The 17,577-nt window shown below is 43.7% G+C and overlaps 1 protein-coding gene and 1 non-coding gene across 2 annotated transcripts in view; both read left to right on the forward strand.

Annotated features, from left to right (window-relative positions):
• INSC (INSC spindle orientation adaptor protein) overlaps positions 1-17,577 on the forward strand; it is a 129,417-nt gene that overhangs the window by 64,632 nt on the left and 47,208 nt on the right. Inside the window, exons 5-6 of the mRNA XM_008150999.3 lie at positions 559-682; positions 15,306-15,419. Coding sequence (XP_008149221.2) covers positions 559-682; positions 15,306-15,419 — 238 coding nt within the window. The remainder of the gene's footprint in view (positions 1-558; positions 683-15,305; positions 15,420-17,577) is intronic.
• LOC114234958 (U6 spliceosomal RNA) lies at positions 1,248-1,354 on the forward strand. Its single transcript, XR_003621139.2, has one exon. It is a non-coding gene; the product is annotated as a U6 spliceosomal RNA (small nuclear RNA).

Here is a 17,577-nt window from a genome sequence, read left to right on the forward strand (position 1 = left end):
TCCGGCCCCCATGCCTTGGAAGAAAAACCTGGAACTGGGGACCCCCCAGGCCCCCATGAGGCCCTGGGCCTCCCAGTGTGGAATATTCTCAGGACATAGGGATACATTTGAGCCTCATCCCCAGAAGGTTTTCCTGTCTGGGGTGAAAATCCTCAAGGCTCCTTTCTGCACATTGTAGGCAGCAATGCCTTAAAGGGCATTGCCATACACCTGCAGTGAGCACCAGCGAAGCTCCCATTCCCCCTTCCCCTGACCCTGGCTGCGGCGATGGCAGGTTCTCCCAGGTAGGATTTGGCGGCTTTCTGGTGTCCTTTCTTCCTGGTGCCCTGGACTGTTAACTCCCATCTCAGGCCAGCACTTACCTGATCTGAACCCTAGGAGGCCAGGGGGTGAGCTGTCTATGGAATGTTCCATCTTAGACTCCCCAGGAGTTGCTGTGTCCTCCCCAGGCCACTCGTGCCCCAGCAGGCCTGCAGCAGGCGCACATCTGGCCCCTGCAGCACTCTGGGTTGACTGCCTGCCCCTGGCCGTGGCCCACCCATGTTGTATTTTCCCCAGGTGCCTCCAGGTTGAGAATGAGCATGTCCTGAAGTCAATGAAGGCCTGCGTGAGCGAGACCCTGAGCACGCTGGGCCAGCATTTTGGCCAGCTGCTGGAGCTGGCCCTGACCCGGGAGGTGCAGGTCAGTGCAGGCTGGGCTGCAGGGGGCGGGGTGGGCAGAGGAACTGGGCCAGGCTGGGGGAAGCTCCGAGTCCCCTTTCTTGGAGGACATCCTCCTTAGACCTCCCACGGGAACTCCAGCACAAGAGAGACAGGGCTGTCGGGGCTGAGCAGCCTTCTCAAGCAGTTAGCTCAACCCTGCACTTCCCAGAGGTAAACACTGCAGCCCAGAGAGAGAAGACACTTACCCGAGGTCACCCAGCACGGCAGTGGTTCAGTCGCACTTTCAGAATGGCTCCCACCACCCTAGCTCTTCTCTGCTGTTCCTGTTCACAGTGCGCACACTGGATTTTTATCGTCCTGAAAGACTTAAGGCACCTGAAGAAAACAAGCTGATTCTTGGCTATAGATAAGAATCTAGAAAGGTCATACAGTCCAGTCCGGCCTCTAGGCAGACTCAAGCTTGGTTCCAGAAAGGGTGAGGGTTTCTGGAGCCAATAGGTCTATCGCCAACCTGTGGTTCACCACGAGACCTTGGCACATGAGCCTCTTCAGCCTCCTTTTCCTCATCTACAACGTGCCACCCTGCGCTCGCTTCGGCAGCACATATACTGAAATGGGAGCAGTACAGAGACGACTAGCATGGCCCCCGAGCAAGGATGGCATGCGGCTTCACTAAGCGTTCCATATTTAACAAACAAATAAATCAAGGGCAGCCCTTTCCCTGAAGGAAAGTGAGAGAACTAAGCAAACAACATATGGAAACTGCTTAGCACAGAGTACGGGTTAAGTACATGTTATTTCTCTCTCTTGCCTTTTCCTATTTTAAAAGGCTTCCATAAGGTTTTCATTCCGAAAGGTATTTACATGTTATTTATAGTTACAGGAAGATTGTGTTACATATTTGCCATTCTTTTCCCACCGCCAAATAAAAGCCTTCCACAAATAACAAATCCCTCTCCATGTCGGCTTTCCTCCAAGCTCAGCCCCTCTGCCGAGGCGGGACTTGGCTTTGTCTCTTTCCCGTGACTGGCTCGTTTTGCACGGGCACCGGCCCTGCTGGCCTGGCTCACCTGCTGGCCAGCGAGGCTGGCCCCACGCATCCTCACCCTCCCAACCCAGAAAGACGAAGGCCACTCATCCTGCCTTGAGAGTCTGGGGCAAGGGGAAGAAAGGGCCAGGCTGGGGTGCTGGGGCCGGCATTTAGAGCTGATGAGCAAATGCTGACAGTCACATGTAGGGGCAGGCGGAGGTTCCAGCTGGGGTCAGTGTCCCAAACTGAACCATGAAGTCCCAGAGGGACCCAGTGGAACACGAGGGCCAAATGGAGGAGTGATGAGTGAGGATCTTGAAGTTAGTGGTGGGGAGGAGGGGGGCCTGGAGGAATGTTTGAGCAGGGGCTCAGGGGCCGCTGATGCTGTTTATGCCGTTTTTGGGTTCTCTTGCCTAAAAGTACCAGGCTCAATGAAAAGGGCCGAAATGGAAGAGTAACGTTGGATTGTAAACAAAAGCCAGCTGGGTTTGGAAGCAGCCATCAGCTCTTTTACCCAGGGGCAAAGGGGAGGGTGTCTTTTTGATGCTCTAAGTCACAGAATCCTGGGAAAAGCTCCCTGGGTTGCAAAAGCCTACTTGGGCTCTTTGGAGTTTGTATCTAATTTCTTCTAAAAGGTCTTCACACATTCATAGTATTCCATAGACAGGGATTTTGGTGTGTTTTGTTCATGGATATATATCTAGTGACTAGAACAGTACCTGGCATACAGTAGGCAGTCAATAAAGATTTACTGCCCAGCCGGCATAGCTTAGTGGTTGAGCATTGACCTATGAACCAAAAGGTCATGGTTCGATTCCAGGTCAGGTCATATGCCTGGGTTTTGGGCTCGATCCCCAGTGGGGGGCATGCAGGAGGCAGCTGATCAATGCTTCTCTCTCATCATTGATGTTTCTATCTCTCTGTCCCTCTCCCTTCCTCTCTGAAATTAAACAAAATATATATTTAAAAAATGTTTAGCAGTGAACAAATGGTAAGCAGTATATCACAGATCTTTTTTATTCTTTTTAAAAAATATATTTTATTGAGTTTTTACAGAGAGGAAGAGAGAGGGATAGAGAGTTAGAAACATCGATGAGAGAGAAACATGGATCAGCTGCCTCTTGCACACCCCCTACTGGGGATGTGCCCGCAACCAAGGTACATGCCCTTGACCGGAATCGAACCCGGGACCCTTGAGTCCACAGGCCGACGCTCTATCCACTGAGCCAAACCGGTTTCGACTTTTTTTTTTTATTCTTAAAAAGCATCTATTCACTTATACTGGGCTGCTGGTGCTTTAGAAAATACAATTTGGGAAACATTTTTTTTTTTTTTTTTTTTGCATCAGGGAGCCACACAGACACTTGAATAGAGGAACAATGCTCTTCCCACTCCCCCCACCTCACAGTGCTTACAGAAAGGGCAGTGATGATTTAGCACTACTCTGCACTGGCCTGGTCCATCCTGGAATGTTTCCAGACCCCAGATGTGTCACTGGCAATGATTGTGCTCAGAGGTTCCTGGAAGGATAGGGTCAGGCTGATGATCAACGTACGTGGAGAATAGGCGGAGGAGCAGGGGATGTTTACTCTAATGATGGGTACTCTGCTACCTCCAAAGTTCTGTGCTTTGAAAGGAAAGAAGGACCTCAAGCCAGTGGAGTGAATTTACAAGACCTTCTATGTGAAAAGTTTATGAAGCAACTAGAGGCCTGGTGCACAAAAATCCGTGCACTCGTGTGTGTGTGTGTGTGTGTGTGTGTGTGTGTGTGTGTGTGGTTCCTCAGCCTGGCCTGTGCTCTCTTGCAGTCTGAGACCCCTTGGGGGATGTCCACCTGCCAGCTTAGGCCCACTCCCCAGGGGATTGGGCCTAAGCTGGCAGACAGACATCCCTCTGGCAGCTGGGAGCCATCAGGGGATATCCAATTGACGTCTTAGGTCCGCTCCCTCGGGGAGCAGGACTAAGCTATCAGTTGGACATCCTTAGCACTGTCGAGGAGGTGGAAGAGGCTCCCGCCACTGCCGTTGCACTCACAGCCATCAGCCTTGCTTGTGGCTGAGTAGAGCGTCCTCTGTGGGAGCACACTGACCACCAGGGGCATCTCCTGAGTTGAGCGTCTGCCCCCTGGTGGTCAGTGAGCATCATAGTGACCGGTCATTCTGCTGTTAGGGTCAATTTGTATATTACCCTTTTATTATATAGGATAGGGCTGCTTCACAATGGAAGGGGCCACCTTAGGAACTCCCCACCACTGAAACGGGCAAGGCATGCCTGGGAGGACATCAGCAGGGGATGGAGGTTAGGCTGAGTGACTTGCAAAGGTTTTTCCAATCTTGAGAGTATGTGATTCTATGAATGCGGGTACTGTAGGGTTGCCTGAGCATGGAATTTGGAGGTACATCAGGCTTCGAATCCTGGCCATGCTACTTACTGGATATGCAAACTTGGGCAAGTTACTTAATTTCTCTGATCCTCAGTTTCCTCACCTCTACAGTGAGGCTTAAATGAAATAACACGTGAGTATTGGGTGGCATTCTTCTGAATGTGTCAACTGACTTATTCACTAGAAATCAATAGCAAGCTTTGCTAAAAAAACAACAACTCCTAATCACCTAATTAATTATTAAAATAATTTAACTACTTAGTGGTCATGGAAAAATTTAAGTCTTAAATTTTGGGAGTCATGAGTGGGAAATTAATGAGCATTGATGCTTAGTCTATCTGGGAATAAAGGGTTAGCCATGTGGGAGGTAAGGGGAAAAGACTTGACTTACAAAAACCTATCTATTTGAAGATGACTTCTAGGACTCTCTCCATTGAACCGCTGGCTCAGCTTCATGTGGATAGATGTTATATTTACTCATCCTTTCGTTCCATTAATCCCTTTTTCTTTTAGTTTAAACTAGCACATTGATGCTAATAAAACTGACTGGAAATGCATTTTAAAAAATTATATATATTTTTAATTGATTTCAGAGAGGAAGGAACAGGGAGAGAGAGATAGAAACATCAGTGATGAGAGAGAATCATTGATCTGCTGTCTCCTGCATGCCGCACACACCTCGGGCATGTGCCCTGACCAGGAATTGAACTGGTGACCTCTTGGTTCCTGGATTGACACTCAACCGCTGAGCCACACCAGCCAGGCAAGGGGAATGTATTTTGGCTCTGTGGCTAAGTAAGCTTGTTAAAACTTTATCTCACAAATTTCCCCTTCATGGCCCAGGCAGAGCTGGACAACCTTGGGCCTCACCTGAGGGACAAACACCTATCCTGTAACAAAGGTCAAACCACAGGGACACTTTCTTTTTTTTTTTTTTAAATATATTTTTATTGATTTTTTACAGAGAGGAAGGGAGAGGGATAGAAAGTTAGAAACATCGATGAGAGAGAAACATCGATTCAGCTGCCTCTTGCACACCCCCTACTGGGGATGTGCCCGCAACCAAGATACATGCCCTTGACCGGAATGGAACCTGGGACCCTTGAGTCCGCAGGCCGACGCTCTATCCACTGAGCCAAACCGGTTTCGGCCACAGGGACACTTTCTAAGTGAAGAGGGGTGGGCACCAAGCTGAACATATTCAGTTCCTTCTTCCAAACTCACTCAACTCACCCCTAACCTCTCAGAATGGTGACATGAAGGGGTAGGGAGTGAAGCCAACAGATGGTGATGCTGAAATCCCATCAGGGGAACAGGAGAAGTGGGAACCAAGTATTGCTCCTTAGTACTTCACAGTTTTGTCCTATTATATCATTGGATTTATCCATTAGGCTATGCTGAGGCCGGAGTGTGGCTGTGCCCCTTGGAGAAGGAGGTCAGCTGCCCGTGGAGCAATCTTTTCTACCTTTATGAGGCCATTTCACCAAATAACAACTCCTACTCCTTCGTAGACTCTTTGGAATCACAGTGGGCAATTTCGACTTTGCTCCCAGCAGGCTCGGAAATGACTAACAATATTACCTTCATTAAATTAACTCTAAGGAGGCTTTGTAGCAAAAGCTCAAAATTGCTTTTCTGTTTTATTCCCCACTCTCCGATTTAGCTCAGCTCTGTTGTCTAAAATAGGTAATTAGCCTGGCCGGTGTGGTTCAGTGGTTGAGCATGGACAAATGAACCAGGACGTCATGGTTCGATTTCTGGTCAGGGCACGTGCTGGGGTTGTGGGTTCCATCCCTGGTAGGGGTCGTTCAAGAGGCAGCCGATCAATGATTCTCATCATTGATGTTTCTATTTCTCTCTCCCTCTGCCTTCCTTTCTGAAATCAAGAAAAATCAATCAATCAATCAATTGGCAATTAGAGGCTGCAATGTGATTAAATGACAGCACAAAGATAATCCAAACATAATGGCCAGATGAGAAAGATGTCCAAAAATATTAATATAGTCTCCTATCTCATTTTAAAGATCCCTTGGAGAAAATAAAGTAAAAGAAAAAAGAAAATGGAACCCCTTTACCCTCAGGAGTATTTCAAAGCACCAGATTCTTAGGTTAATATAATTCTTTTCAATTTTCTTGCTCATCTCAGCCAGGAGGGTCTCATTTGTGTGTGTGTGGGAGGGGAGGCGGGGGGCGGGGGAGTCACATTTCCTTGGGCAGACAGTCCAGGCTGTCTCTCCAGCAGTGGGAGGGAGGTCCATCAGAGCTTCTCAGTTTTTCTTTCCCCACCATTGGTGAAAGGGTCCAAGAGTAAACACATTGGATACACAATCTTATCACAGCCTTACCCCTCCATTGGCAGTGTTTAAACAGGCTAACCCTCAATTGCTAGAGCAGGGACTCCAAGCATCATGTTATCCCAGACTCCACTCTTATAGCCAGACACTCTGTACCTGGGAGAGGACGGTGGTGGTGACACCGTATTGGTTGCAGCTGCAGCAGGTTGTCACTCAGTTTATTTCACTTGTCCATAGTCCACAAGGACGTATCAACATACATTCCCTGGGGGGAAGCATCCTTTCTCTTCGAGGGTGTTGGTAAGTTTTCATCTTCCTGCAAAGTCAGGCATTTGCTTCCCAAGGACTTACTGATTTGTATCCTGGCCTATCCAGCATTTTTAACATTCTTACTTCCTAGCTCCCCTCTGAATGCTGTGTTCCTGCTACCTTAGGCTCCTCTTGGTTGCGTTAGCATTAGTTATCATCAGTGCTAAAGGTCAAAACAATATAGACTATAAGTTTAATAAATGATTATAAATCATAAAGCTTAAAATATTAATAAATAGATCTCTTAATAAGATGAATAAGATGAAAATTCTGAGGGAGAATTGGGATGGAAATATAAGTATGAAAAGGAAAATGCAAATTGTTCAAATGTTAATTGTTCAAATGTGTTGATCTGGGCTCCTTGGAGTGATGTAGGCCAGTGGTCTTCACACCACGCCAATGCACTGTGTTCTCCAGGTTCCCGAAGATTTCCCTGGGGAAATGCAAGCACATATAGTTTTAAGGAAATTAATTTCCAGATCTCCCATTTTTATTTGTTCCTTCCCTAAAATGATTCTCCCAATATTATACAGAGTTTATAGTGTCCTCTTACTTTCCAAAAGAAAGGCATACTCAGACTCATCCCAAACTTTACAGCACATTGCCTGGCTGTGCAGAAACCTTGGGACGGTAGTGGCGAGATCAAGCAAAGGAGCACTTTCATTCATGAACCATAAAGCCCTTTGGCCTCCATGAATTGCTTTACATATATTTCTGTTGAGCAAGGCATTAGAAATTGTGTCTTTTGCCCAGTGTGGGGCTTTTCTGAATTCAGATACCTGGGGGGATGGGGGGTGGGCGGGGAGTGTGGGGAGAGAGAGAGAGAGAGAGAGAGAGAGAGAGAGAGAGAGAGAGATGGAGGGGAGGGTATAAAAGTTTCCCATTTACCTTATCCCTCTCATCTCCATTTCATCTCTAATGTGCATGGCTCTTGAGGGACATTCTCCTTAGACAAAGGAAAGAAAGCACTGGTAGGACACACAGAACCCTAAATTTTTTTTTTTGAGAACATAATTAAATGCAAACAATTTTTCTCAGCTATATTTTATCCTCAGTCCTATGTCATTAACTGTAAAGAAAAGTATCTTTGAAAACTCCAAGACTCTAAAGGTTAATGAGATTGACTCTTTTCAAAGTAATTGAGATATTTTTTAGAACAACCACATTTTTCAAGCTATAGTGGTTAGAATCTACAGAGATAAGTTTTACATGATTTTTTTTTCAGATTTGGTGCACATTATTTAAGAATGCAGTTAAAGCCTATTTTGTCAAAACATTTAATGACATATTTATAGTAATTCTACTTCCTGTTAACAAAAGATAAAATTAATTTTTAGCAGCTGAACTAATTAGTTTAAGCAGTAAATACCTTTTTTTCCTTCTCTAAATACATGAAGTGTGATCATGAGAGCTACTAAATATAATCAGACGCTTTCTGATTTGTTCTCAGATCTTATTTCATTGTTCTGTAAAATGAACAGCAGAGTTTAATACATATACACACCTATTTGCTGAAGGAACACAATGCCATTTTATCATATTTTTAGATTTACAATGAATTTACAGTGTTAGCTGCATATTACTTGAATTATTAAAATACTAGTAAATTGTTTTATTTTGGCTTTATAACATATACAAATAAATAAAAATTTATTTTTGGTCTACATTATTTTAATATTGATAGTTTTTAGCATTTCCCTTAGAGAATGATTTCCATTAATTATTGTCAGTGGATTTTTTTAGCATCTTTTGAAACACATATCAACACATTTTAAAATTAAAAATGAAGTCAGGTCTTAGTTAGAGAAAGTTAAGAAGTATCTTTGCCAATTAGTTTACAGGGTGGGTATTCCCCACAAATTAAATAAGCAAAAGCTATAGCTTCAAGGTTTTGGTAAAACATATTTGAAACATCCAAAAATATTTTATTTAAAAAGTTGTATTGGCAATGATATTAATAATATTTTGAGTTTCCTAATTCTTTTGGAATAATTTGGATAACCCAAGAGTCTCTTAGTGAAAGAGCAGTGGGTATAATTAATAGTTCCTTGATAAGCCTTGGTAAAGTACTTTTTGGAATTTTTCCCAGAAATTGAAATAGTGAATGAATATCTGTAATGACTGGGTAACAAATGCTTTTTCAAATCAAATGGTTTCCAATTCTTTGCTTTTTACCACTGTAAAGGAGGACCAATTTAGAGGAGTTATCAGCTGGCAGATCATTAAAAATAGTGTTTGATGATAGATCACTATGTGATTACATAACTCAGAATGTGCTCAAAGGGCTGAATAACTTGGCTATCCAACTTGGCTATACAACTCCCATCCCTCTCTATAGATTTATGGGAACAAGCTTTTTCAGGGTTTACATCTAAAAATATAACACTAAATCAATATTCAATCATGGATTTGTGGATGAATTAGAAAGTCTTAAAAGAATAAAAAGACTGGCCAGGCTGGTGTGGCTCAGTAGTTGAGCGTAGACACATGAACAAAGAGGTTACCAGTTCCGTTCCTGGTCAGGGTACATGCCCGGGTTGTGGACTTGGTGCCCAGTGTGGGGTGTACAGTAGGAAGCATTGTTGTTTCTCTCTCATGGATGTTTCTATCTCTCTATCCCTCTCCTTTCCTCTCTCTCAAAAAACCCCAAACACCTTATTCATCTTATTAAGAGATCTATTTATTAATATTTTAAGCTTTATGATTTATAATTATTTATTAAACTTATAGTCTATATTGTTTTGACCTTTAGTACTGATGATAACTAATGCTAACGCAACCAAGAAGAGACTATTTTTAAACACTTATTGCCTTAGAATCAGAGGAAATAAAATAAAATTTCAATGTTAAGTATGATAAGGGCGAGCAATAAAACACTTTAACACTTAAATGTATGACATAAGTATAAAATTCTGAGGGAGAATTGGGATGGAAATATAAGTATGAAAAGGAAAATGCAAATTATTCAAATGTTAAAGAGATTATTCATGTATTTTTAAATGGATGATGATGGCATCAAGTTGTTTTCATATTTAGATTTCATTGACTACATCTGTAAGAGTAATACAATGGTTATATTTTATGTCAATATTTACAATCTGTTACCTCCTTCTGTACTTTGTCTTTTTAAATATATGGTGAAAAATTTTCCCTGTCAAGTAAAAAATGTGCAAGGGGTCATATATATATATATATATTTTTTTTAAAGATATATTTTATTGATTTTTTACAGAGAGGAAGAGAGAGGGATAGAGAGTTAGAAACATCGATGAGAGAGAAACATCGATCATCTGCCTCCTGCACACCCCCTACTGGGGATGCGCCCATAACCAAGGCACATGCCCCTGACCAGAATCGAACCTGGGACCCTTGAGTCCGCAGGCCGACGCTCTATCCACTGAGCCAAACCGGTTCCGGCCATATATATTTTTTAAAATTCTTTTAGGTCTTAATGAGAAAAAACAAAACAAAACTTGACGAGGATGCACAAGTGCTCTGGTTCCTTGTCATGATGGCTGCTGGCCCTGCCCCATGCTGGAGAATTGCTCAGGCCTTGAGCAATCTTCAAGGGAGAGTATTACTACTGATGTCTGACTTTATGCACCTAGTGAGTCCGTTGGTCATGTGATTCTCAGAGCACTGTCTTTCCATCTCTTTTGAACATTTTAGCCTTGAGTAGCATTTCTTTCTGCTACATCTTTTTGTGTGCAGTAATAAATTCTGCCTCCAGCGTTCTCTTGCCTTCTGTTACTCCCCTCCTGTTTTCAGGGAAACTCAGCTGAATTTCTAAGTTTGCCCTGCATCTCATGCGAGTTTGTTTCATTCTCTAATTCATAGAATGAGCACCAGTTGCTGGATCTGATCGGCTTTCCCGCTTTGACTTCTCTTTCTTTTCCAGCACATTTTTTATTTGTTTTGTTTTTGTTTTCCCAAAACTTTCTTTTAGATTTGGGGATGTGCCTTATTGAGAGAAATGAAATAAATTAAGGTCTGGGTCTGCCCCAAACCTCCAGTTTTAAGAGATCTTATCTACATTTGCCTCCCTCAATTGGATGTTCTCACCCAGGAGATATTTCTCCATCAAACCAATAGCTAATCTGAGCCTGGATGGAATTATTATTTTGTCTGTCTCCTACTAAGTATGTCCAATCTTTCTGTGTCTTTCCTCAGAGTCCTAACTTATGCATTTCTCCAATATGTACTCTTAGGGCAGAGACAATACTATAGCCACATATTCAAAACATTTCACTTAGAAATTTATCCTTTGAATATTTCATGCTGATCTCTGATTCTTTTTCTGTGCTCCAGAACTCCATTAATGCCCAACAACAATAATTTTTATTCTATCTTATAATTTTAAGGGTCAAGAATTTGATCCAGCCCTAACCGGTTTGGCTCAGTGGATAGAGTGTTGGCCTGCAGACTCTAGGGTCCCAGGTTCGATTCTGGTCAAGGGCATGTACCTTGGTTGCGGGCACATTCCCAGTGGGGAGTGTGCAGGATGCAGCTGATCAATGTTTCTCTCTCATCAATGTTTCTAACTCTCTATCCCTCTCCCTTCCTCTCTGTAAAACATCAATAAAATACATTTTTTTAAAAAAAGAATTTGGTCCAGGCTTGGCTGAGTGATTCTTCTGTTCCACGAGGCATCAGCAGAGCTCACTTGGTGGTATTCAGCTGGCAAATGGTTTACAGAGTCTTAGAAAGCATCATCTTGTGTGTGGTCTCTTGCATCATCTTGTGTGTGGTCTCTTGGAGGGGATGACTGGAAAGTGCGTCTCAACTGAGAGTATTGATCAGGGATCCTACACATGGCTTCTCCATCATGGCAGCCTTAGGGTTATCATACTTCTTACATCAGGACTCCGACAAGAATATCCCAAGGAGTCTGAGTGGCAGCTTCAAGGCTTCTTATGACCTGGTCTTGGACATCCTAGAACATCATTTCTGCCAAGTGCTGGCTTTTGTTAGTTACTGAGGCCATCCCAGATTCAAAGGGAGGGAAATTAGAACCCACATCTCTCTGGGAGGAATAGCAAAGCATTTGTGACCATCTTGAACATACTGCCCCCTGTCCAAACAGCCCACATTTATGTAGTCCTTGTGCATAGCTGGGCTGCCCTAACCATGCCCAACTGTGGATCTTCCACCTGAAGCTCCAGGAAGAGGCCTCCTCATATTTTCCTGGCTCCTTCTGAGAACTCATTCCAGATGGTTGTTTGAGAGTTTACCTCTCTTGATAAATATCACTGAGCTGCAGTCGTTCTTTCTGATTGAAAAACAATGAAAAATCTATCGTCCTTTTCTAATGTCTTATTTAGAGCAGTTAAGTTGCATGCATCCCTTTAACTCTTTCTTATCCCTGTCTCTTGCTTATATCTCATTGTTGTGTTTCACATCTGCATAGTCTATCTTTTAAGGAAATATATCTGTCATTCAACCTAATTGGTTTACTTTCCTTTATTTTGTTTCTAATTTTTTCAACACTCTATTCATGATATAGGGTGAAGCACATTTTTGAAACTTACCCAATTCCTCATTGATTTCCTGAAAAACAAATTGACTTCAGAGACTGTGTGAGTTTAAAGCTGACACCAAGACAGAATTTGATAAGAAATGCCTGTGACAGATAAATGGAAGGAAGCAGGAGCGGGCATAGAAAACTACGTTGCTGTTTTGACAACTGAGAAAGAGGAAGAAGGAAGAACTGAGTAGAAAGAGACTCAGAATTTTCAAGTCAAAGTCACCCATTAGAGGAGTCTCCTGTCCCACAGTCATGGGCCTGCACTGCAGTCAGATACAGCTGGGCGTAGCTCAGGGCAAGGGTGACCTTGGCCAGAACACGGGTGGTGGATCCTGAGGGGCAGCAGCTGGGACTCTGTCACCTCTGCCCCTGCAGCAGGAGCCCTGGCCACTAGAGGTCAGAGCATTGTAGATGCTTATGGAAGGCAGGATGGAGGCTGGATACTTTCATCTCTACTGGTCCGGCTGAGGTCCCGCTGACAATGAAGGAGGAGTCACTAACTTTTGGCAACAGGAAGTCCAATTCACGTGGTTAAGATCTAGCTTCACTAGGTACCACACGCCAGATTTCTGAGTCTCAGTTTCCTCAATTGTGTAATAAGGTTTGGACTACTCTTCTGAGGGCCCATCCAGCCCTGACGTTTTATGATACTTTGGGCCTTGACGACTTCAGAGGAGCCTTTGCACTCACGTCTTTCCGCATTTACTAATATACCTGTGAACATGATGCTAAACGCTTTTCATGGTCAGAGAGCTGGTTCACTGAGACATAGCTGGGGGGTAATATGCACATGGACATTAAAAGAAATTATTCTTAGACATAAATTGTCTCACAGTCTCAGGTGATTGCACAAGACATTGGGTTTGGATTGTTTAATGTAATGCTAATTTGCTTCAAGTGCAAACACTAATCAGGAACATTAGGTAATTATCATTTAGGTAGAGGACCCCGTATATGACATCTGCATTTTCATGTGAGCATTAGTATCACTTATGTAACTGCTTACGGTAACGAGAGGGGAGGCTTCTAAGAAATAGGCTCATTATAGAGATTTGTAGTGACAAATCTTGATTATTAATTTTACCTTTTGTTGAATATCTTACAAAAGGCATCTATCAGATCTTAGGGGATAATTTTTATATTTATGTAATTTGATTAGATACACACTTAATCTTAGTGTGAAGAACCCTATGAGTTTGAATAAAGAAGAAAAAGAGGGAGAGCCATTTATGTGGAGCCTCAAACCCCCTTAGTTTCAATCATGTTACAAAAGGGGAAACCGAGGCCTAGGGAGTTTATCTCAATTGCCCAAGATCACAAAAACAATTTTATTTTGCTTCTCAGTGCCAGGTACCTTTAAAAGTTCTTTATATGTTTTGACAACCTTAATAGATGGGTATAATCACCATAATCACGATACACATTGTTATTGCCACCATTTTGCAGATGACAAAACTGAGGCAAATAGGGCTAAGTTACTTGCTCTAGGGCACATACACAGAAGTTGCGTCAAGATTTGAACCCAGGCAGTTTGGCTCTGAAATCCACGCTTTTACCATACACACACTTCCTGATCAACATAGTGTGTTAAAAAAGGCAAGCTGGACTAGAACTCAGATCTCATTAAGTATCTTTTCCATAATACCAGAGTTAATAAAAACTAAATCCATTTAATATTTTAAAATAAACATGGCAACTGAAAGTGCAAAAATGGCTGCTCAGAGCACCCATCTCTGAAGAGCTTACTTTCTTGCATGAGGCCCCCCAAAGGCAGCTCTCCCCCATCTCCATCTCCACACCTCTCAAATAAAAACCCTCAAGAAATTAGTATTAATTAGCAGGCAGGAATCATTTATAAATGAGCAATGTGCTTTAAAGCAAATGGCTGAGTATGAAGTAGTTTCAAGATACCTGGAAAGGTTTTACTTAGAAATAACCTAACTCTTCTAGGAATAATGTTCTTACCTTCTTGATAATTTACTATTTGTTTCCTTCCCGGGCCTCCCTGGGTCCTGTGTTTAGTGTTCCCAGACCTCTCACCGCTAGCCTGGGATTCCTCAGCCTTGATCAATGCGACATTCCTCACCGAGTTTACCCACTTTTGGACAGGACCAGAGCTGCTATTTTGGCCTGGCTAGAGACCCAATGCAAGCGTGCCCCCTACCCCTACCCCCCATTAAGCTACTGTAGAGTAGACTGCTTCTTTTCACTTAACCCCTTACCCAGCTGGGGTTCTCTGTTGGCTAATAGCCATCCAAAAATAAGAAGCTTCTTTGGTCACCACAGCTCTGTTTTCAACGTGATGGTTTATTTAGTAACTGATGTTTTCTGTTCTCTTAGGAGTCAGTAGCACAACAAAATGGTACTTGCTGCCCTGGCCGGTGTGGCTCAGTGGATAGAGCGTCGGCCTGCAGACTCAAGGGTCCCAGGTTCGATTCCGGTCAAGGGCATGTACCTTGGTTGCGGGCACGTCCCCAGTAGGGGGCATGCAGGAGGCAGCTGATCGATGTTTCTCTCTCATCGATGTTTCTAACTCTCTATCCCTCTCCCTTCCTCTCTGCAAAAATATCAATAAAATATATTTTAAAAAAAATGGTACTTGCTGAGACCATCAGTATTTCCTGATCCACTGGAGCAGGGCATGTTTGTCATCTAGGGCCTCAAGATTCGAAATGATCCCATGTTTCTGAAATGTAGCTCCGATTCCATGCTGGCTCATGTCTTTCCCAAAGTTAGAACCTCATCACCCCATAGTAGGACGGGACAGGATTATAGATTCCAGAGGGCCCTTAAGAGCATGAAACCATTGATGCTTTGTTAAGGAAGAGGAACAGAAGGTAGATGGGGGTGAGCAGTGGTCGGCAAACTCATTAGTCAACAGAGCCAAATATCAACAGTACAACGACTGAAATTTATTTTGAGAGCCAAATTTTTTAAACTTAGACTATATGGGTAGGTACATTGTTATTAATTTAATTAGGGTATGTGGTATTTTGTGGAAGAGCCACACTCAAGGGGCCAAAGAGCTGCATGTGGCTCGCGAGCCACAGTTTGCCGACCACTGGGGGTGAGTAACTGTGAACCTCTGCTCTCTTTTCTTAGGCACTGGTGAGAAAAATTGATGCCTCGGACAATATCTACACCACGGAATCCACCACAGGGAACCTGTTTAGCCTGACCCAGGAGGGGGCTCCCTTGTGCCGCATAATAGCTAAGGTGAGGTTCATGGTTAGGGGCCAACATTGACAGGCTGGGGGAGAGTGCAAGGAAGCTGGTTTTGGGGAATAACTGGCTCGGGAAGCTGTCCTGGCTCTAGCATTTGCTTGCTGTGTGACCTTGAAAGAGACACCTCCCCTCCCTGGACCTTGGTGTCTCCATCTTTAATAGTGGCTTGCCCCTCTGATCCATTCCCTACTTGATGTCTCAGTGCCCTCAGACCCTCTACCATCATTCTTCATGTATGGTGCCTATTATAAAAACCAACCTTCTTTCCTCGTCTCCACGTATCCCACCAAACCCCAAACCCAAACTCAGGTTGCTGGCTGGATCCCCAAAATGTCTGCAGCCACAAGGGGAAGACACACTCGAAAAGACAGTGGTTTTCAGCAATTACAACGGGAGTTATAATTCATTCGCTTCATGATCAATATACTCGTGCCCTAAAGGTCCAAACATGTAGGGCAAACATAGGTAATTGGTAACCTTTGGACCTCACCAGGCCCTGCTTCATTTGTACTTTTCTACTTGAGAAATGACATCCCATTGGGGATAGAAGCAGTGGTCTCATTGGAAGCAAAGTAATGCCCTTCAGTTGACTTAGGATGCCAGTCACCGGAAGATGCTCCAGCGCTGGGGTTTCCAGGGAGTTTTGGAAAACACAGATCCTTTTGCTCCACCCCAAATTTACTGAGGTCCTGGGATAAGACTGGGCATTTAACAAGTTCCATGGGTGACTCTGAGGCATGGCCAGACCCTCAGATTCAGTGATCTAAGCCCTTGAGGACATCTGGAAGAGTAGGGTAAATGCTTATGAACCCTGGTCAGGGAGCAGGAAATTCTATAGAACAGCAATAGCTGACATTTGCACTGAATGCCTTGCACACATTGTTTCTTTTTAATCACAAACCATCCTATGAAGTAGGCGTCATGTTGTTTCCATCTCTAGTTGAAGAAATGGTTTGAGGGATTTGCTCAGAGTCCTACAACTGATAAAGAGTGAAGTCAGAATTCAAACCCAAGTCTCTTTACTTTAGAGCTCATGGTCCTAGAACCCACAATGGTGACTTCTGGTTCAGTCTTTGGCCTTTCAGATTCTTGGACCAAAGTGTGACTCAGACGTTCTCAACTCTACACATTAGAGTCACTGGGGAGCTTTAAGAATGTTCTGATTCAGACTTAATTGGTCCAGAATAGGATCTGGGGTGAATAGTTTTGCATTCTGCGTGACTCTAATGTGCCTCTTGGGTTGGGGACCATCTCTTAGAGAGTGCTTTGGGTGTGATTTGACTTGGAAAGCTTGTGGTGTTGATGGGCAAAGGGCACAGTGAGGGTAGCATGAGGTCTGTCCTCTCCAAGGATTCTGTGACCCAGTCACTCAGCTTTGTCCAGAGTGTTGACTCTGCAGAGCTCTGCTCAGTGCTCAGTGCTATGGGGACTGGAATTGGGGCTGGAACTGACTCAATGGCAGTTTAATGATTAACTTCAAACAGAATTTAGCTGACTGTCTTTTAGAACGAGAACTATTTTCTCCTTCAAAATGAGTTGCAAATATTGGCTAGGTTTGAGCTCCAGGTATGGATCTGAGGCATGGAAGGGGCAAGGAACTCTTCTGAATGGCTCCATGGGGCCTGAAAAGTTTTTGTTGTTGTTGCTGTTAATCCTCACCAGAGGACATTTTTCCCCATTTATTTTTTAGAGAGAGTGGAAGGGAGGGGGTGAGACATACCGAGGGAAACATAGACGTGAGCGAGACATGTTGATTGGTTGCCTCCCACATGTGCCCTGACCAGGGCTGGGGATCAAGCCTACAAGCAACATACATGCCCTTGACTGGAATTGAACCCGTGACATTTCCGTCCTCAGGCCAATGTTCTAACTACTGAGCAAAACCGTCTAGAGCCTGAAATGTTTTTACACTTTGGAAAGAACAGGCCTTAACATTTTTCTGGGAAGGAAAGTTTGCCAGAGCTCTTATTCTGTTTCAGGGCCTGGGCTCGCTGAGCTCTGTCTCCATGCACTGCAGATGGCCCCTACTGCCTACATTTGTACTCCACTTTCAGAAGCAGAGAGGGATGTAAGCTGAAGATGGCCTTAGTCTTCTCTGGGGACCAGGATTAAGTCTGGTTAAATATCCATCCCAGATATTTTCTGTGTT

The sequence above is a fragment of the Eptesicus fuscus genome, chromosome 13 (genome assembly GCF_027574615.1).
Source record: "Eptesicus fuscus isolate TK198812 chromosome 13, DD_ASM_mEF_20220401, whole genome shotgun sequence".
Lineage (NCBI taxonomy): Eukaryota > Metazoa > Chordata > Mammalia > Chiroptera > Vespertilionidae > Eptesicus > Eptesicus fuscus.